Raw genomic sequence first — 22,434 nt, 5'->3', positions numbered from 1 at the left:
AGGGTCCTTTAACCCTCCAGGATGACTACTGAAGATAACATAAAATGTGCTTATTTTAAATAACAATTAATGGTGCAATGTAGTAATATAGAGCCAATTAAGATTTAAATACCATAAAATCCTCCCAAATATGCACAAATCTCGTGTTTTTTTTACTTTATTGAAGTTAGTGTTATTACATTTCTTTCATGAAAATCCAAAAATACTTGTTTATTTTTTTTAGGGGTCAAATTTGACCGAAGATTTCAAGTGCGACTCTAAAAGGAAGAGTGCACAGTGCCGTGCAAAGCAGTACACTGGGTCTCAAAAGAGTACCAGCTAGTACAGGAGAATCAGAACACAAGTTGGTCTCCATCTGGCTACGGGAGCGATTCAATTGCCAAGAGTGTCCATGTAATGGTTATTGGCATTTTTACAATTTTAGATGTCCCATGGCAGATTCTTCCAGCTCCAGTCACACTTGCATTTGGTCAACAGATTGGAGAAGCTGCTGCAATGCACAAAAGTGTATATTCATCAAATCAACCAGCAAGTAAACATAAACATACCCACCAACGGACACAGACAAATACAAACATATACAGACTCACACTCACATGCAAACCTTTTTGAGACTTCATCTCGCCATACGACTTTTTTCTACATACTGTATAAGTTTAAACTCTAGTTCACATATGTGGATAATGCACTAAAAATATGAAGAACTCTAGTAAAAGTTTCTTGAAATCTTGTGTCTTCAGTCACGGTGTCCATTGAAGATTAGAAACACGTGTTGGCACAATTTGTTTTGTTTTTTTAGACTCATTTCTATCATGGAGAAGGGTCAACCTGGTAAAAAACAAATTTACTCAGGTCTGAAGGGGTTAAAACCCACAATCTGTTTCTCACAGCTCCTGTCTCTCTCATATAACCAGTCTGTCTGACTCTCCTCTCAAACAGTCTTTCTATCGTCCACTTGCTAGAGAGTTTGGATAAATGGGTCCCTTCTTCATTGTGCTTTTCTCTTTGTGTGGAGTCCTGCAGGCACAAGGTGAGTTTCCCTTGAACACCTCCTCTAAATGAATGTCAATGTATGCATTTATACAGGGCTTTTATGCATTAACTCCCCAGAGAACGGCATCGTCTGAACGAAACATTGCGGTAACGTGTTATTACATAACATTTAAATCTCACTTCTGCTTTTGCACTTGTATTGTTCATGTCTTTTCGGAGTTCCAGAAACAAATGCATACATTTTCTGAGGTTGCTTTAGTATCAAAACTGTGCATTAATGGTCTAGAATGGTAGATAAGATTCAAATAGAGAATAGTATATTATTTTAGGCTACTTTAGTAAATAAAGTTACTTGCAGATCTCTAATGAAAGTGTATACAGTATATTTATAGTCAATTAAATCACTCTTAAAAAGGGTACGGTGCAGGTATATATTAATATGGTATATAGTATATATTATATTGTGTACATATAATAATATGGCATATTCTAATATAACACATGATATTCCAGTATACTCTATGTCTGTTTAGAATAAGGCTGCAAACCCAAATTTGACCCAAAATGAGCTATAGTGGAAGGTGAATGTACATAGTAGTAATGAATATTCCAATGAAGTGGGTGTGGCCTATGATAATGAGTGTAGCCCGTGATACAAACCATGTGCTCAGATGTCAAACTGTGACACCAGTAATGTAGGGAAACACTGACCAGAGATTAGGACAGAGTCGAGAGTGTGGCATGGGCAAGAAACCCCCCACTGATTTTAAGAAGTTGATTTATGCTTCAAAGCCCTGGCAGGGGTCACCAAGGCGTGGGACCCCTCACATAAAGTTCACAGTAGGTGGGGGCGTTTTCTCAGGATCTTTGCTGCTTGGTCGATTGACTTCATTCAAATGAAATAAAGCACCACAATTCTAGAACATTTTGTCACAACTTAATTTCATTTCATTCTATCCATTTAAATTTGTAAAATGGAAGTTTACTTAATCTAATTGAGTTACATTTACATGTACATTTAAGCATTTGGCAGATGCTTTTATCCAAAGCGACTTACAGTGCACTTATTACAGGGACAATCCCCCCGGAGCAACCTGGAGTTAAGTGCCTTGCTCAAGAACACAACGGTGGTGGCTGTGGGGATCGAACCAGCAACCTCCTGCTTACCAGTTACTGTATGTGCTTTAGCCCACTACGCCACCACCACATCACGAGTTGGGACTATGTTAATACTTTTTATTGGGGCTTGGGTATCTCAGCGAGTATTGACGCTGACTATCACCCCTGGAGTCACGAGTTCGAGTGACTCCAGCCAGGTCTCCTAAGCAACCAAATTGGCCCGGTTGCTAGGGAGGGTAGAGTCACATGGGGTAACCTCCTCGTGGTGGTGATTAGTGGTTCTCTCAATGGGGTGTGTGGTGAGTTGTGTGTGGATCGTGGAGAGTAGCATGAGCCTCCACATGCTGTGAGTCTCCGCGGTGTCATGCACAACGAGTCACGTGATCAGATGCGTGGATTGACGGTCTCAGAAGCCACTGAGACTCGTCCTCCGCCACCCGGATTGAGGCGAGTTACCATGCCATTACAAGGACCTACTAAGTAGTGAGAATTGGGCATGCCAAATTGGCAACAAATTATATTTGTTGTGTTAATGTAGCACTGATGAAACTGGGCAGGGGATTTCCATTTACCAGCGAGCTTTGCTTGTGAATCGATAGAGAGTACATGTTAAAATGTAGTGTTATTTTAGTACATAAACAAATAAAAGAGATTTATTTGCGTTACATTGACACATCTAATTTTGTTGGGTTTACTCAATTCAACAAGGTACATTCTACACAAAATGTTTGTGTTCATATTACGTGGTAATTTTAAGTTATGAAAACTCATTTCAAACATGTGGAACCACTCTCCACGATTGATTTCAGCCAAAGAGCTTTTTTTTATTTAGCCATTTTTAAGTGGTTTTGGTCCGGCAAATATCTTTCCTATTCATTTTCTCTTCAGGGATCTCAAAAACTCTTCAGTAAACAATTCTAAGCTTTAAACCAAGTCAGGAATGTTCCGTGTTCAATACAACTTAAGCTCAGTCGACCGATTTAGAGGCATGATGTTGATTACCCCCAAAATATTTGTTAATTAAAAAAAAAGAAGCAGCAGAATTTGTGGTTGCAGCAAGGCTCTTACAATGGAAGTGAATGGGCCAATCTGTAAACACTAAAATACTCACTATTTCAGATGTATAGACACAAGATGTAAACATTAGAAGTGTTAACATCCTTTTAGTGTCATAAAATCACTTACTAAACTTTCTGTGTAAAGCTATATTCAATAGTTCAACTTTGTTGTCGCTCACATGAAACAGTGAGCATTTTAATTCATTAAGCATTAAGAAAAAACACAGATGACTTGAACGTTTCCCTGCCACTCATGATGCACGTGTGTGTGTTTGCAACTGATGATGTCATCATGCTTATATTGGCAATAATGCATGCGCAAGTCATATTACTTCCTGAACAAGTTCGGAAAACAGCGTTCACATTATCCAAACCAACCAAACTTTGACATAATTCTACCCCGAGTGCGCACCAAAAGTGCTAGTGTGAAAGCACCCTTATACTTTGCTCCAGGGCTTTGGAGCAGTCACGCTTACATTTACATCTATGCATTTGGCAGACGCTTTTATCCAAAGCGACTTACAGTGCACTTATTACAGGGACAATCCCCCCCGGAGCAACCTGGAGTTAAGTGTCTTACTCAAGGACACAATGGTGGTGGCTGTGGGGATCGAACCAGGAACCTTCTGATTACCAGTTATGTGCTTTAGCCCACTATGCCACTCCACTCCAAAGGCACAGGTCATAATTCAGAGCTACAAACTGGATCTGTTTAAACAGTTTACCTGCCTGTTAACATGTGGGGGTTTTCTTAAAGAGATTTGAGTGCCAAGAGTGCTATAAAAATGGTAGCAGAGACTTAAACATGAACATGGTGTTTTTGTTGTTTAAGGCTATCAGCTAGGGGAGAAGGACAGAGTTTTGGGAGAGTTGAATCAATCCCAAGCCTGAAGGAGAAGAATCCAGAACATCTCATCTGCCAAAGATATTTCATGTTTTGGCAGATGAAGGACACCACAGGGAAATTAATGACCTGTTTGATCCACTTGAGTCCCGTTGTGTTGGCTGATGGTTGTTTGGAAATGTTGATGTTTTTAAGCCCTTTAATCTTCAGGAGAGAGGCAGATGTGCTCAATGGAGTTGACTAGATGCCCATCAACCAATTGGATGGAAAGCATGATGGAAAAAAGCTTGTGGGGAAAAAACCAAGAGCGAAAGAAACCTTAATAAAGATACAGACCCTTGTCAGACTATTGTTGAGCCAGACTTTTGACTATCAAAACAAAGTCTGGACTTCATTGGTAGTTTGTTGGATGTCTGTTGGTGTGCGGTCCATTGCAGAGACTAGACTTTAAAATAGAATTGGTGATACTGACCCCAATTGCCAACAACATGCATCTCATATTACCTTTCCCCAATAACAAAATAAATCCTTTCAAAGGAAGGCTGCAGGCAGGACTCGGTCCCCATCCCAGTACTCTTTGTTTTCACACTGGGCACATTTCCTGTGGTCTGAATCCGAGCACGATTGTTCCCGGCGCCCCTTGCAGCATTGGACTAATCAAACTTTGACATCATTCAACCCTGGGTGTGCACCAAAATTGCTAGTGTGAAAGTACCCTTATACTTCGCTTCAGGGCTTTGGAGCAGTCACGGTTTTGAAAGGGTTTTTTCCATGCTTCTTCATATGTCAGGCTGTAACAGTTCAAGGATGGGTAAGCAGGAGGTGGGAACCGGCTGAACAGTAAACATAAAGTTTAATGAAATCTCAAATGCAGTGTGGTGGTGTGTGTGTCTCTCTCTCTCTCTCTCTCTCTCTCTCTCGAATTAGCGCCTCCGGCTATTCTCCCAGCTGATTAGCCCAATTCAGGGCCGGCTGTGTGTCCTCATTTCTGCCCTCATCCTCATCACACTCTTCCATCGCCCATCTCAGGCCGGCATGACGCACTCCCCTCTCCTCCCTTCCTGGAGGGGGGGTGTCGCCCTTCTGGCCGCGCCTGCTAGTAGGTCTTCTCCACCTTTTGGATCCCTGGGAGAGATGAGGCGAGGGAAGGGTAGAGGGAAAAGATCGAGGCGGAGTGACAGAGGGAGAGAGAAAAACTTGCTTGCTAGCTCCCGGATGTGCTGTCATCTGGTCCTCAACCTCTCCTCTGCCTACTGGTGGATGCCAGCTCTCGCCTCCCCTGGCAGACGGCAGCGAGTCCTCTGTCCCCTGGTGGAGAGAACTGCTCCTCCCCTTCTCGGCAGACAGCCGTGGTTCATCCAGCTCTTGGCGGCTGGCAGCAACCCCTCCGTCCCCAGCACAGTCACTCCGCGACAGCACATCCCTCCTCCCTCCCAGGTTTTGGCACCAATGTAACAGTTCAAGGATGGGCAAGGAGAAGGAACCAGCTGAACAGTATACATAAAGTTGAATAAAATCTCAACATAAAACCATAAAAAAAACATGAACACACATGCAGCATGGCTGCGTGCATCTCTCTCTCACTCGAACTGGTGCCCCGGCTAGAATTTATCCCCCTCCTGGATGATTAGCCTGATTCAGGGCTGGCCGTGTCCTCCTCGTCACACAGGCTTTACAGGGTTAATTGCACAAACGTTCTGCTATCACTTCATCCAATGAGTTAAGAGTGCCTGTGCTGACCTTATCAACAAGAAACTGTTACCACGGCACAGTGATGGTATCAGGAATTCCATGAATCGGGCGGGGGAGGAGTGTGATGAGGAGGAGGGCTTGGCCATGGTATACGGCTGGCGCTGAATCAGTTGATCAGCGGGAGAGTGAGATAAAGGGGAGCCGGAGATGCCAGCTCGATAGAGAGACGTACTCTTATGTGTGCAAAAAATATAATAATGTGGTGCTTCTTGGCACTATTTTACCATGATACATCAAGGTACTTCCAAAGGATAGCATGGTACACATGTCCCAAAAACATGGTAGTACCCAAGTTCATTTATTCCATGACAAACCTGGTGCTGCATGTCGAAGTTTGATAGTGAAATCTTATCGGCAAGCAGTGAGCTGTTATTTAAAACATAAACATACTGTCCACCATTGAATACTAGTCATAGGAGATCTCATTAATATCTCAATAGTTTCTCCAAGACACGAATGAGATTGTGAGGAGAGTCTCCTGCTTCTCAGATGTTTCTCCTGAGTAAAAGTAAATCAGCAGATCTTCAGTCTGTATATCTGTTTGTGTCGCTCTCGTTTGTGTGTGTAGTTTGTGTGAGAAGAGTCTGTTTTTCTTGTGTGTAATGTCTTCCCTGTTTTTATTTTTCCAGAGGCCAAACCTCTGATCTCGCTGGACGACTGCTGTAAAGATGGCAAGCAGAGAGGCCAAGAGTCGCAGGACTGCACGAGTCTTCCGCTCATATCAGAATCCACAACCTGCAGGTCTGCATGCTTTTCACCATCCAAGAGCTTCACAACTAAAAGATTTCCATAGCAAACACTTTAAAGGAATAGTTCAGCCAAAAACAAAAGTATTCGGAAGCAATAGGCAAAATATAAGTCGTTATTACCTCTCAAATCAAATCATGTCATTATTAAAGTGCTTAATGCAAATATGGCAGCTATATCAATAACATCAATCCTTATTGGTTCTCGTGACCAAACCTGTGACATGGCGTCATGACGTTGGGGAAATCGACGATACCACAATAACAGATCTACATGACGTCAAGTGGTAACTCGCTCAAATAATGGAACATTTTGTGGTCAAAATGATTAAGGATATCCTTTTTTGTCTTTGCAACTAAGGGACTTAAACTAAACTCTTGAATGTCTTTCCAAATTTGATGAATTAACCCTCAGAAACTTTGTCAAATCCAACGACTACAGTAGTTATTTTTCAGAACACATGCTTATTTTTTCAGTTTTTCCAGTAAAAATATCTAAACATACTTAAAACAAGATTCTTTTTCTTGAGAAGCAAAATTAAATACAATAGTGTGTCTTGTTTTCAGAGAAATATAACACGATTTTGGAAATGTTATGCTTATAACAAAAACAACCTATTTGCCAATGGGGTGAGAGAAAAAACTTCTTTCAAAGGGAAAACATGTTTATTTTTATTCCCCCATTGGCAAATATTTTGTTCTTGTTCTAAGCATAAATTCCACCAAATTTTGTTTGATTTCTTTAAAAACAAGACTTAATATCTAATGCCATTCTGCGTCATCCTGTAATGTTTTCATGTTTTAAGGATGTTTAGATTTCAATTTTTTTTAACTGAAAACAAGGCAAAAATGTTTGCAGTAAACATGACCACCAAACTGAAAAAACCTGCAAACTGTGCACCCTCATGTCCAAATAGTTACTATAATATAAATAATAAGCAGTTAGACCGCCAAGCTACCAGTGCCAATTAAAGCCAAATGAGTTATTCCATCAAATCTGTTTGTGTTGGCCATTCTGGTGATCCAGAATTTGTTGAAATTAGAGAGTGCTAGAATGGGTGGTGATGGTGTGGATTTTTTGGGTAGGGGGTTTACAAAAATGGAGAGCTTAAGCAAAGAGAGTCGTACCAAATCCAGGAAATTCCACTGAGGTGAAACTCTACTCAGACGGAGGGCTGAATAACAGGAAATCTGCTGATTATTGCAGACACTGAAAAGGGGAAAACAAGTCCACAAAATCATAAGGAGAAATTGCAACAGTCGGGTGTCTGCTCCCTTAAAATTATCTTCAGAGGTTTCCTGTAAGGATCAATAAATTCACTGTGAAAGCGAAGGAGTTTCTCGGTCCTGTCAAACAGTGAGCGTCTTACCGTAAACTCAGCTCAAAGCATCAGCGTTGCGTTCCAACCTGGACCAAAATCAAATAGTGACGTCCTTTAGTTGGAAGAACATTCAACTTCTCCTGCTCTTTAACATATGTCCTTTGGTTTTAAATGGGCAGGAAGCAAAAGAAAGGAAGAATAAACAAATAGAAGTGAATTAGTAATAAACATTGTGCTAACAGTCTTAGCTGGTTTAAGATAGTCAAGTTGGTCTCCCAGCAAGTGCCCAAAATCCCTCTGAACCCAGCAAACCAAACCAGCTAAGACTAGCAAACCATCTTCGGCTGGTTTGTGTATTTTATTTTTAGCAGACTGAACCTAAAATCCTTTGGTTACCAGCTCAAATCTTAAACATTTATCAACCTGATACAGTATATATGAGCTAACTGTGTGTGTGTGTGTTTGATGTGTCTTATAGGATAGCCCAAGAACAATGTTGTGCTGCCGTACTTGAAGACAACACCTGTACCAATGGTATCAATATGGCGAAAGACCAGGGAAGCTGCCATGTCCTCTTGTCCGGCAGTACATGTGAAACTAAAACGGCTAAGGTGTGTATGTGTGTGATTTTCTCAGCACATGTATATAAGTACTGTATATAACTGGTTTGCATACACAACGTCAAGTCAATTTTTATTTGTACAGCGCTTTTCAGAATGCACATTATTTAAAAGCATCTTTACAGAAGATCATGCATTAACAGAAAATTAAACTGTAAAAAAAAAAAGCTTTGTATGTAGTTAACCAAATGTTTTAATTAATATGAAACTTAACAGGTAACCACTAATATGATCATATTTCTTGGTTCCAGTCAGCACTCTGGCTGCTGCATTTTAAACAAAATTACTGAACTTGCAGAACATCCTCCCAGTAATGCATTACACTAATCTAGTCTTGAAGTCATGAATGCATGAATACGTTTTTCGGCATCAGCAACAGAGAACATGTGTCGTAATTTAGCAATATTCCATATCTGAGGTTAAAGAATGCTGTTTTACAAACATTGGAAATTTGGTTTTCAATGGAGAGATTGGTATCAAATATAACACCTAAGTTCTTCGCTGTTGAAGATGATGTAACAGTACATCCATCGAGAGTCAAATAATATTTTAGCAGCTTATTTTAGAGTTTTTTTGGTCCAATAATTAGTAACTCTGTTTTGACAGAATTGAGTAGAAGAAAATTTCTAACCATCCAATATTTGATTTCATTGATACACTCTGCTAATGTGGAGAATTGTGAAATTTAGTTGGGTTTAGAAGAAATATAAAGTTGGGTATTGTCTCCATAACAGTGGAAACTTATTCCACGATTCCTGATAATATCTCCCAGTGGAAGCATATACAAGCAGTAATGCAGAGGCCCTAAAACTGATCCCTGTGGCACTCCATACTTAATGTTTGTTTGATTTGTTGGTCTGACTTGTTTACACAGACAAAGTGGTAGCGGTCTGCTAAATAGGACCTAACCCAGGCTAAAGGTCTATAATTAGCCAATTATCCAGGATCAAGCTGTGGCTACTTAATAAGCAGTTTAACAACTGCCATTTTAAAGTTTCTTGGGACATGTCCTAATGATGGGGAGGAGTTAATAATATTAATAAGAGGTTCTGAGATTACAGGGAATACCTCTTTTAAGAGCTTAGTTGGTTTTGGATCTAACATACATGTTGTGGCTTTTGATTTTTCGATAAGATTTGTTAGCTCTTCACGATCTATGACAGGGAAGTATTGAAGTTGCTTGTGAAGAAAATCATGAGACACAGTTTTATGAGGTTCTGTGACAGATGATTGCATAATTCCAATTTTGTTTCTGATGATTTCAATTTTATCATTAAAGAAATTCATGAAATCATTACTAATGTACAGCAACGGAATATCTGGTTCTGTAGAAGCTTTATTCCTAACCAATTTAGCCACAGTACTGAATAAACACCTAGGATTGTTGTGGTTATTTTCTATGAGTTTGCTAAAATATGCTGACCTGACAGCTTTTAGTGCTTGTCTGTAGCTACAGACACTATCCTTCCTTGCACTGTGAATGCTCCATTTTCCAAACTTTTCTCTTGAGAGCTAAGAGATGAAGGGTCTAGAGATGTTTGTGATCATTGTACCATGGTGTGAGGCTTTTTTCTTAAATTTTCTTTAATCGAAGGGAGCGACACTATCAAGAGTGCTAGAGAAGACTGCATTTATATTTTCTGTTATTACATCGTTCTTCTGGACTTTTTGATTTACTGTGTTTGGTAGTTTGGGGAACTGACTCTATGTGATATCTAGGTAATACAGTTTCTATGTGTTGTATTTTATGTTACTTGTGTGAGGTCTCAAGGCAGCTAGCAGATGTTCGTATCAGCCAGTTTGTCTGCTTCATTACCTGGGCCCCAGTTAGTCAAATACTATCACTATTAAGACTAAGAGCCAAATTATTAGAGAGGAGAGAGGCACCTTCCCTGGAGGGATGGAGTCCATCTCTCTTTAGCAGGTCAGGTCTACCCCAAATTTTTTTTCCAATTGTCTATAAATCCTATGCTATTCTCCGTACACCACTCAGACATCCAGCCATTCAGTGACACTAATCTACTATAAACCATGTCACCACAATGAGCAGGAAGGGGTCCAGAGCATATCACAGTGTCTGACATAGTTTTTGCAAGATCACGCACCTCTTTAACATTATCTCTAGTGATCTCTGACTGGCGAAGCCAGACATCATTAGTGCCAACATGAATAACAATTTAAAACAAATCTACATTCAGCATTAGCCTGCACTTAGAAATCTTAGAATCTCCTATAACAAGGGCACGTTCAACGTGATTCTCAGCGGGTGCATCACTGAGTGGGGAGAATCGATTGGAAACACTAACAGGAATGGGAGAGTGGTGTCGCTTTGCTGAGCGAGCATGCCGCCCAAATGCAGCATGCCCTGCTGCGAGGGCTCTACAACCAGAACCAAAGTATGTGTGTTGCTCGCTGTACTACCCGCAGCCGAAACAGTATCTACCGGCTTCTCTCTCTCACTGACCTCCACTAGCATTCGGATGCGTGTCTCTAACTCATTAATCATTTCCATCAGCCTGACTAATTCCTTACATTTATCACATGTAAATCCATCACTGCTGATTAAGAAGCTATAGTAAACATGTGGCATGCAATGCATGAAGCAATAACATGAGCGGATGCCATAACTTATAGCAGCTGTTTGTTGTTGTTGTTGTTGTTAGGGTTGTTCTTGTGCAGCGAGGGTTTGAGATCGATGTGAATCCCTCACGCAATTGTTTGCTGTTGTTGTGTTGGTTCCTGATCAGTTTGAGATTGATGCAATAATCTGTGTAAAACACAGAGGAGAAAACAAATGCATGCAGTCGAAATGCGAGATGTAGACAAGCGGAAAAAGGAAAGAAAAAATAAAATGCGTGCACGCAGTAATATACATGCTGTTGAAACAGTAGAAAAGCTGGAAAAAACAAAGCACATGGTAAAATGGCAAAGGATAAACCGATGAACGTAGAGGACGCAATGTAGTCCGATTTACAAACAAATAATTATTTTGAACTGATACTTTAGATTCTATAGCATAAACACAGTGCAATGAGTGTAGTCCGATTTCTGAAGGAATTATTATTTTGTGCCAGGCCTTTAGAAGCTATAGCACAAAACACACACCACAACGAGAGTAGTCCGATTTCCAAACAAATTATCCTTTAGAGCTGGTTCTTTCGAATCTATAGCACAAAACAAACACTATGACGAGCGTTGTCCAATTTCTGAACAAATTATTAACGATCCAGTTCTTTCGATTCTGTAGTTTGACACACACAGCGTGACCAGAATCCATTTCAACAAATTATTATTTTAAGCGTAAAACACAGCTCGATGAGTGTAGAACGATTTCCGAACGAATGATTCTGATGAGCCAGTTCTTCGATTCTATATCGAGGAACACACAGCGTGACGAGTTTAGACAGATGTTTGGAAAAATTATTCTTATGAGTAGTTCTTTTGAATCCAAAGCACGAAACATGCAGCACGTGCCTGATTTCCAAACACGATTCTTTTGAGCCAGTTCTTTCGAACCCATTGAATGAAACAAATAGGGTGACCAGTATAGACCGATTTCCGAACCAATGATTATTAAGAGCCGGATCTATCGAATCTATAGCATGAAGCACATGGGGTGACCAGTGTAGTACGATTTCCGAATGCATATGCTTAGGAGCCGGTACTTTCGAATTCATAGCATGAAACACAAAGCTTGACCAGTGTAGTCTGATTTCCGGACTAATTATTCTTTTGAATCTATGGTGTGAAACACAGCGCATTTCCTGAAAGAATGACTCTTATGAGCCAGTTGTTTTGAATCTATATCTCTAAGCACACAGTGTAATTCCCATTCTTATTCACAATACTTTTCAGTTCAGTTCCAAAACCTAGAGCTTTCTACATAGGCAGCATTTTAAGGCACCATAGGCATGCAGGCCAACAGGAAGGCTTTTCCAAAAGGTTACTTGCTTTGATATTTTATTATCTAATGCAATGACATTAAGACATTGTTAAATGTGACTTTTAGAGCCCGGTGCAGATCCACTTAAGATGTATTTCAAAGAGAACGCTTGTGTATACATGTCTGTGTTAGACACATTATAACAAGTTGATAAATCTCCTAAAGATGGATCGAAAGATGTATTTCTCTCAATGCCGTTTACATTGGACAGGATTGAACTTGTCCACATTAGAAAAGTGAAGTGTGTTGGTGTCAGCCCGCTGTTATCAATTCAGCTCAGATTATACGCACAGGCACTCCACCAAACACACAGATGAAGAATGGATTTCAACACCAGGTGCCAGCTGTCTTCAAGGAAACATTCATCTTTGTCAACGGCACTTAGTGACTGTACAAACGTTAAAAGCGTCTGTCTGAAATATTGCACTGTTTTTATGTACGTGATAGATGATTTTCAAACAGGTAAACTCTCGACAGATCTGTTTGTGTTTCTTCTAAAAGTCTAGAGGACAAATTTGTGATGATGTCACCTGAGATGTAAGTTAATGGAAGCCTGATTCGACCAGTTTAATCCAATTAAAAGGGTTGAAAATTCTGTCATAGTTTACTTACCCTCATGTCATATCAAACCTGTATGATGCTCCTGGACAATTCTCACAGGCACAACAAAGGCCTTAAATACAGAAAGATTTGCAGACTTGAAGTATCACTAAAAACATGCAGTTTAGTCCAGGACAAGACGTTATCTGTGTCTGGGAAATGCGCCACAATGGCTACCATAAGGATCTGTATTGTCTTGTCTCATGTCTCTGTAGAGGAACATCCAGTATTTTCTGGGGTTTTAGAGAAGGTTTTAATCCCTTGTCTCAAAAGCAGTTTGTAGAACTCAATTCTGAGGCACTATGTGGTAAAATAAAAGGATTCTTGAAATGTTTTAATTGACTGGCTCCATCAAATCATCAAAGGTTGGGTCAATATGCAGATATAACACTTCTTTACTATAAAGCTCATGAGTTGAACCATAGTATTGTGCTCTACAATGTAATCACCTTCTCTTTTAAAGCTGAAGAGTGTTAAGTTCTTCGATGTTTTCTTGCATCCCAAGTAAACCATTTGCAGGCTTATTAACCTCTTAAAGTGTGAACAACACTGTAAGCAACATTGACTCAACAAATTGTGTGAGTTTGGGGGCAGTACTATATGTTTGTTGACCAATAGAAGATGGGGAGTGTGTTCAGGAAACCTTGACAAAGCAAGCATACTATTATTCAACAAACGTCATTTGTAGACCAATACTCAAACGTCTCACTCTGACTACTCCTAGAGCTTTCAAGCTACATCCGCCAACTTTGGCAAAGACCTTTAGACTGTTCTGACTTAGTGTGCTGTGACTTTTCAAGTTGATCGGACTTACGGTTTTCCCGTAATGAACATTTAAAGTGGTCCAATTCAATTAAATGGGCCAAGGTTTATCTAACAATCTGTCTATCTGACTGCTATTCTATCTCTGACTGTTGGGCCTGTAAAACCTTCAACTTTAAAGCTTTTAACCTTTCAGGCCAGGCTTTGTTAAGCCAACATAAAAGTTTGTTTTTAATAGATATCTTTGCACTATAGTCGTAAAAACAGAGTGCCAAAATCTCTGATGTAACTGTTTTAATTTTCGGACTGTAAGATCTGTTTTCCTCAGGTTTCCTCATGATTGAACTGTTACGCAGTGTAAACCTCATCTCTGACTTTCAGTTCTCCTCATTTGCAGATGTGCTGCGAGTGTTGTTTGCTTGGCAGGGCGGTCCAGGAACAGGATTTGTCATGTGACCTCAGCCTTCCTGTGGGGTACCAGTGTGGTCTGGTGTCCCGGAGGTGCTGCGTGGAAAGCTCATCGTACAGTGATGCAAAATATACACAGGGTGAGAGCAAAACAACAGCCCTTTAACTCCAATTAATCTTTAAAGAAATGTTCCGGGATCAAAACAAATGACATTTTCATTATATGTGTATGTCTGTTAACAAGGTCTGTTAAAAGTTGTTGATCACAGAACATTGGAGTCTATGTTTCCAAAAAACTAAACTGATATAGAAGTCTAAGTGGTATTTTCTCTTAACTTTTAATCAAACTCCCAACTGTTTACCCTGTTGGGTGCGCCAATAAATCAGACAGGAAGTTAAAGATGGATTCTGCTGCCCTCTAGTTTACAAAAGGTGATATTTCCACAGCTCAGGAGGTTAAAAACTGCTCTTTAATAAATGAACACTTCACTGCTAATGGGTAGCTAGTCTTGCTTAAATCAACTTAAATACATCAATACCAATTATTAAAGAATTATAAATATGCTATGTGTTTTAATGTTATTTGGTTGTGTGTTAAATTTGTAGATAAATCTTCCCACGGTGCAATACAGAGTGCAGGGGACCAGTGCAAAGGTAGCTGCAAATCTACTCTAATATTACACATTTTATAATTAATTAATAATTCATCTAGCCGCTATTTTAAATACTCATTTGTGTCTGTAATATTTATGTTGTTTGTGTTTGTTTGAATTAAAGCTGCCAATTGTGCTCATATTTGTGTTGGCAACGGGACATGCGTTTGTTTTAAGGGACACAAGTTCAAAGCAGATGGAAAAACCTGTGAAGGTCAGTAAATATTCAACAATATATTTTTTTTAACCATTTAACCAAAAATCTATTGCAGAACTGTAGTATATTATGTAGGGCACACACCAAAAAGGTTCGGACTGATCTATTGCAACTCTGCAGATATTAACGAGTGTTTGTTGGGGTCTCATCACTGTCGTGCTGGTGAGCGTTGTATCAACACAATGGGCTCCTATCGCTGTCAGAGAGAGGTCAGCTGTGGCACGGGTTATGAACTCACCGAAAACAACAACTGTGAAGGTTAGACGCACATAAACACTTCACACATGCACATCAAATTACATGGAAATCTCCTTAATAATAATAATAAATCAATAAACGTCACAGTTTTCATGCCTTACAATATTTGGTGCCATGGCATTACCATGGCACAGTGATGGTATCTGAAGGTAATACTATGGTACTTTGATATATATAATGATACTGAATGATTATATGCCATTATTTTCACATGGTATTCAAAGGTACTTCAAGGAATTCCATGGTATTACCAAGGTACATGTCCAAAAACATGGTATTTCCATAGTACCATGTCCATAAACATAGTATTACCAAGGTACATGTCCAAAAACAAGGTATTACCAAGGTACATGTCCAAAAACATGGTATTACCAAGGTACATGTCTGAAAAAAACATGGAATTTTTATGGGACTGTATATGCAAAAAACATCTGGTAAGGATGCCCCCTGGCCGCCTCCCTAGGGAGGTGTTTCAGGCACGTCCAGCTGGGAGGAGTCCTCGGGGAAGACCCAGGATTAGGTGGAGAGATTACATCTCCACACTGGTCTAGGAACGCCTCGGGGTCCCCCAGTCAGAGCTGGTTAATGTGGCTTGGGATAGGGAAGTTTGACGCCCCCTGCTGGAGCTGCTGCCCCCACGACCCGACTTCGGATAATCGGTTGAAGATGGATGGATGTATATGCAAAAAACAAATGTGGTAGTATCGTGGTACTTGTCCCAGAAACAGTGCATTGTCATGGTATATACCCAGAAATACAGTATTTTCATGGTACATATCAAGAAAACATGGTATTACCATGTTTCATGCCCAAACACATAGTATTTTCATACTATCTATAAACATATGAAATTACAACGGTATATGCCCCAGAAAACATGGTATTTTCATGGTATATGTCCAGAAAAACAAGTTATATGTTAAAAAACAAACAAACAAAAACAAATTTATTATCCAAAGTATTGCCATGGTATATGCCCAAAAGCATATGTTTAAAGTGTATGTTAAAAATATATAATATTATCTATATTTACCAAAAAACATGGTATTTTCATGGTGCATTCCCAGAAAACCTGAAATGAAGGGAAAGAGACATTGTGTCAATAAGCTGATGCTATGGGGAGTGTCCTTCTACACGACCTAGTTGAAACCCTTCTACAATAACGGCAATTCTAAGATTGGCTATATTGTTTAAGCCCCGCCCTTTTAGGTGCAAAACTGTCCAGTATACAAGCGGAGTCCAGTGCCTGAAAGGGGGCCCCGAGAGCACTTTTAGGACCAATGTTAGGTCCCAAGTCAGGGCTGTAGCTGGGTGAGGGGGATTCAGCTGCCTCACAAATCACGTTTGCCTATAGAGGATCCAGCTACAGGTGCACGGTACGCAGAGACAGTGGCTACATAAACTTTGAGCATTGACGGAGTGAGCCCTGCGTCCAATCACTCTTGAAGAAATGTAAGAATTTCAGGTATTGGGCAGTTCACTCGGCCTTTGCTGTGTGAAAAGCACCAATTAGTGGACACATTACATTTCAGTGCATAAAGGTGTTTGGTAGGCGGTGCTCTAGCCTGTAAAATGGTGTTCATTATTGATTGAGTCAGCTCTGGCATGTTTAGCATGCTCCATTCAGAGGCCACACATGTAGGCTCCACAGCTTGGGCTATGTTATTTTCAAACTGCTCATGTATATTTACTATACAAGTAATAAAACCAGACAACAATGTGCCATTACTGTTTTAGATCTAATCTGCACGCATGGTAATTGGAGAGCCCAGTGTGATACTGATACTGTTGTTTGTGATGTTTCAGATATTGATGAATGTGAGACAGGCACACACAACTGCGCACCTGAACTCCAGTGCCAGAATACGATCGGGTCGTTCCGTTGCCGACCAAAAGTGCAGTGTGGCGCGGGATTCATACAGGATGCTCTCGGGAGCTGCATCGGTGAGCCAGAAACAATGGTTGCCAAGTGGAAGTTTAGTATTAATTTTGGGGGTTTCAAATCACCATGAGCAATAGTAAGAGTGATGCTTGCTAACAAGTTTTATTTATCCATCTTTGACTTTGACAGATATAAACGAGTGTTTAAGTGTAACTGGACCATGTCAACCAGGTCAGATGTGTTTTAATACAGTCGGCTCTTACACATGCCAGAAAACCACGGTTTACTGCGGCCGGGGATACCACCTGAATGCCGAGGGGACTCGCTGCACAGGTAAGCAAAGATTATTTACAGATTATTTATTTTATGCGGAAATGTCACGTTACTAAATGGCCTTCATATGCAGTTTTACATTGACTTTAAGGGCCATAGTTGACATGTTTGTAGCAAATAATAACTTTTTTATTATTTATTTGTGCGCTGAGGTCTTAATTGAGTCTCGCATTAAACGAAATCACTTTCTCACTCAGATATTAATGAGTGTGCGGGGCTTGATAACACCTGCGATGGTCACGGCTGTATTAACCTGATTGGCTCGTACCGCTGCAAGTGTCGATCCGGTTACGTGTTCAACAGCGTCAACAAACTTTGCGAAGGTGAGTGTTGCTGGGGGTCAGGTGATCACCATTGTGTTCTTGACTACGACTTTTAAAGGAATGGGTTTAATTGTTAATTGTGTCATCATTTCCTCACCCACATAATGTTCTTTCTGTCAATTCATGTAGATAAATGACATATCCTCTTGTTTATGAGCCATCAGATTAACTATCCTGCATTTCTGTCTCTTGAACATCAGACATCAATGAATGCAGGAATTATCCTGGACGTCTATGTGCTCATAAATGCGAGAATGTCCTGGGGTCCTACCAATGCAGCTGTACTACCGGCTTTAAGCTGGCCAACGATGGGAGAAACTGTGACGGTATGGACGACTCACAGAATATTAATAACGTATCAGTTATTTACACTGTAAAAAATATTTAAACATACTTAAAATTACACTGCAAAATGTCAATACACCTAAACATTCTCAAAGCAAGATACATTTGTTTCATCTTTATTTAGCCAGGCTAGTCGCTTAAGAACAAAATTCTTATTTACAATAACAGCCTGGCAGGAGGAAAACAACTTCCAAACATACAATACATAAACACATACTAAGACACCAAATATATATAGTGTATTTTTGTACAAAAAAATTATTACCATGGTACATGTCCAGAAAAACATGTTATACAGCACCATGAGCATATCACGTTTTTGGGCATATACCATGGAAATCATAGTATTCGGGCATCATAGTATATGCCCCCCAAGGTATATGCCCAAAAACATGGTATTTTCATGGTACATGTCCAGAAAAACATGTTATGAAGTATGTCCACCAAAAAAAAAAAAAAAACAAGGTTTTACCATGGTGTATGCCCAAAAACCTGGTAATTTTCATGGTACATGTCCAGAAAAAATGATATTACCAGGGTATATGCCCAAAACATGGTATTTTCATGGTACATGTCCAGAAAAAATGATATTACCAGGGTATATGCCCAAAACATGGTATTTTCATGGTACATGTCCAGAAAAATTTATATTACCACGGTATATGCCCAAAAACCTGGTAATTTTCATGGTACATGTCCAGAAAAATTGATATTACCACGGTATATGCCCAAAAACATGGTAATTTTCATGGTACATGTCCAGAAAAATTGATATTACCACGGTATATGCCCAAAAACATGGTATTTTCATGTTACATGTCCAGAAAAAATGATATTACCACGGTATATGCCCAAAACATGGTATTTTCATGTTACATGTCCAGAAAAAAATGATATTACCAGGGTATATGCCCAAAACATGGTATTTTCATGGTACATGTCCAGAAAAATTTATATTACCACGGTATATGCCCAAAAACCTGGTAATTTTCATGGTACATGTCCAGAAAAAATGATATTACCACGGTATATGCCCAAAAACATGGTATATTCATGGTACACGTCCAGAAAAAATTGATATTACCACGGTATGTGCCCAAAAACATGGTATTTTCATGTTACATGTCCAGAAAAAATGATATTACCACGGTATATGCCCAAAAACATGGTATTTTCATGGTACGTCCAGAAAAAATGATATTACCACGGTATATGCCCAAAAACATGGTATTTTCATGGTACGTCCAGAAAAAATGTATATTACCACGGTATATGCCCAAAAACATGGTATTTTCTTGTTGAGAACTTTTGTCTTATTTTTCGGTAATAATATCTAAACATCCTTAAAACAAGATCCATGAACACAATTCTTGAGAGGCAGAATGGCATGAGATATTAAGTCTTGTTTTCAGAGAAATCGAACGAAAATTGATGGATTTTATGCTTAAAACATGAAAAAAATATTTGCCAATGGAGTAAGAAAAATATACTTGTTTTCCCTTTGAATCGAGTTTTTTCTCACATCATTGGCAAATCGTTTTCTTGCTATAAGCACAAATGTTACTGAATTTTATCTGGAAACAAGACAAATATCTTAATATCATTCCCAAGTAAGTGTGTCTTGCTTTAAGAATGTTTATATATTTTTACTGGAAAATAAGTACAACACTTTTTTCTCCATGTGAACACAAAGACCTGTTTGATTTGCCACTTTATTATAGCCAGTGTTACCTGGAGTGCTTTCTTTATTCTTACACATTTTGCAAGAACATATAGACGTGAATTAATGAATTAATGTTGTGATTAAATGTTTTGCCATCATCAATAAAGCCACTCAAGTATCCCATAGAAACAATCATTTCTCTGAAGAACAGCTCTTGAGTAGAATCTCCGAAATGTCATCTCGTCATTAATTCCAATAAAATGTGAACGCAGCATTAAATGTTATGCAATTTACTCCTCAAGTAAGTTTATTTAGATATACTGAGTAGGAAATGAGTTCTTGCAGTGTAACCTTTCTTTACGGAATATCTCAAATGTTCAGGTGTGGTCTCACTGGCGTGTCATTTCATTTGTAGATCTCAACGAATGTGAGACGAACCCCTGCAGTCAGGAGTGTGCAAATGTGTATGGGTCCTACCAGTGTTACTGTCGCCGTGGTTACCAGCTGAGTGATGTGGATGGAATCACTTGTGAGGGTGAGTGGCTTAAGACGGATGTTACGTTTGGAATTGAATACATCTGTTTAGTTCATACTTATATAAAAATATCAAAAATAGTATGTTTAAAAATGGTATGCATCATGCAATACACACAAAATGTTTAATTATGGGATAATAACAAAATGCCTTTTACAACTAGATAAAGTTTGCCAAGACAAATTTTGATGTTGCCTTGTTTGAAAGTTTTAAGTTTGATGGTTATACAGATATTACAGGAAGAAAGACTGTCACATAGATAGTCAAATAAACCCACAGACAGACAGACAGACAGACAGACAGATTAAATCTGTTGAACAGATCAAAGGTCTTTTGTCTGTTTGTTTACATTTGAATTTTTGACTGCTGGAGTTTGAATTAACAAGCATTCCATTGACACATTTGAACATTCCGTCAATGTAAATTTATGTGATTTTTCCCATATTTGAAAGTCCGCTGTGCAAAAACCGTTAGTCTGATCAGTTAGAAAATACAGAGCCCGCTATTCTAGAACAGTCTGAAGGTCTGTACCAAATTTGATGAATGTAGCTTGAAAGCTCTTGGAGGAGTTAGAGTTTGTAGAATAGCAGAACGTTTGCTTTGTCAGGGCAACATAATAATGAATGTTTCAAGGAGTATTATGATACATTGTTGTCACATGACCTCATTGTGTTAAGTTTCATTCAGAGTATGGAATCTAGTTATTATCTCAATGACTAGTATAGATTACTGTGGACAGGCTCTATTTACACATACACAAATACATTGTTGACTTGTGTGTTTGCATCAATTGTACTGCATTTGTCAACTGCACTCCATGTTAGGTGTAAAACTCATGTCATGGTATCTTATTTCTGCAGACATTGACGAGTGTGCTCTGCCGACTGGTGGACACATCTGCTCGTACCGATGTCACAACTCGATGGGAAGCTTCCACTGCACGTGTCCGGTGACGGGATACAGGGTCGCCCCCAACGGACGCAGCTGCCAGGGTCAGAAACACATTATTATGAGAATTATTCAAGCTCAGAATGCAAACGGTTTGCTGTTTACAGGATGCTTTGGTTAAATCAGAATTATGAAATGGATAGTGCTGGTTCCTGCAGTGAAATAGCACATATTTATGATATATAATGGATGCTTTGTTTATTAAGGTTATTATCAATAACCATAATAACTTAATAAACCATGCGAGTGATTTTACCAAGTTAAGGGGAACTTAGGTGTGATTCAAAGCGGCAATTATCAATAAAGAATCAAAATAAATGATACTTCCACCAAGCAATATAGTGTACTATATAAAATGTTACTGCATTAATATAAAATGTGCAGCATTTTTTCCCCAACGACATTTATCGTGGCTCATCCAATCGGAATTTAGAGTTGACCTTGGTAAAATAAATGTTTTAATATGGAATGATTCTTAAGATCAATGTTTTTTTCCACATTGGCAGATATCGATGAGTGTGCAACCGGCACTCACACCTGTACAGAGTCTGAGAGCTGTTTCAACATTCAGGGTGGATTCAAGTGCCTGACATTTGACTGCCCAGCCAACTACATCCGCTCTGAAGAAACGTAAGTGACGTGAATTCAAAGCCTCTCTAAAATACAGAATCAGAAATGACACAATCAAAGCTCAAAAAGCTGCTAAGCTTCCATAATGTTTAAAGTCAATTTGAAACCAATTTTACTTCCATAATGCATTGCTTTTCAGAGTAAGTGTAACATACCAGAATTAAAACAGGTGGTTGGAGGGGAGGGCTTGATGACATAAGCTGAAAAGAAGTTGTTTTAGAGGCAGAACAAACTTTATTTGCGAAATTGTATAATGATGTATCTTACACAATTAGACAATGAATGTGCATTAAGACAGTTCAGTTTTGATTTTATGTTGAGTTACTTTTATGAACGATTTTCAACTTTTATTTGAATTCACCAACATTGCGGCTAAATATATGAATTTTAAACAAATTCCAACTTTGTGATAAGTCACAAATATAGTTTTAGTATAATATATTAGTATAAGTAACAATTAGACAAACTGTCACATAGATA

At 39.1% G+C, this 22,434-nt stretch overlaps 1 protein-coding gene across 2 annotated transcripts in view; it reads left to right on the top strand.

Annotated features, from left to right (window-relative positions):
* The first annotated feature begins 896 nt into the window (after nt 1-896).
* Nucleotides 897-22,434, top strand: part of LOC127638168 (fibulin-1-like) — a 49,212-nt gene continuing 27,674 nt past the window's right edge. For both annotated transcript variants that reach the window (XM_052119583.1, XM_052119584.1), the window contains exons 1-14: nt 897-1,030; nt 6,396-6,507; nt 8,313-8,445; nt 14,157-14,307; nt 14,774-14,821; nt 14,945-15,034; nt 15,158-15,295; nt 17,102-17,239; nt 17,367-17,510; nt 17,708-17,833; nt 18,034-18,159; nt 20,257-20,376; nt 21,237-21,368; nt 21,831-21,954. In XM_052119583.1, coding sequence (XP_051975543.1) covers nt 976-1,030; nt 6,396-6,507; nt 8,313-8,445; nt 14,157-14,307; nt 14,774-14,821; nt 14,945-15,034; nt 15,158-15,295; nt 17,102-17,239; nt 17,367-17,510; nt 17,708-17,833; nt 18,034-18,159; nt 20,257-20,376; nt 21,237-21,368; nt 21,831-21,954 — 1,637 coding nt within the window. In that variant the 5' untranslated portion in view covers nt 897-975. The remainder of the gene's footprint in view (nt 1,031-6,395; nt 6,508-8,312; nt 8,446-14,156; nt 14,308-14,773; nt 14,822-14,944; nt 15,035-15,157; nt 15,296-17,101; nt 17,240-17,366; nt 17,511-17,707; nt 17,834-18,033; nt 18,160-20,256; nt 20,377-21,236; nt 21,369-21,830; nt 21,955-22,434) is intronic.

Source organism: Xyrauchen texanus, chromosome 46 (assembly GCF_025860055.1).
Source record: "Xyrauchen texanus isolate HMW12.3.18 chromosome 46, RBS_HiC_50CHRs, whole genome shotgun sequence".
Classification (NCBI taxonomy): Eukaryota; Metazoa; Chordata; class Actinopteri; order Cypriniformes; family Catostomidae; genus Xyrauchen; species Xyrauchen texanus.
The sequence above is the reverse complement of the archived record's forward strand: the minus strand, read 5'-3'. Positions and strand labels throughout refer to the sequence as shown.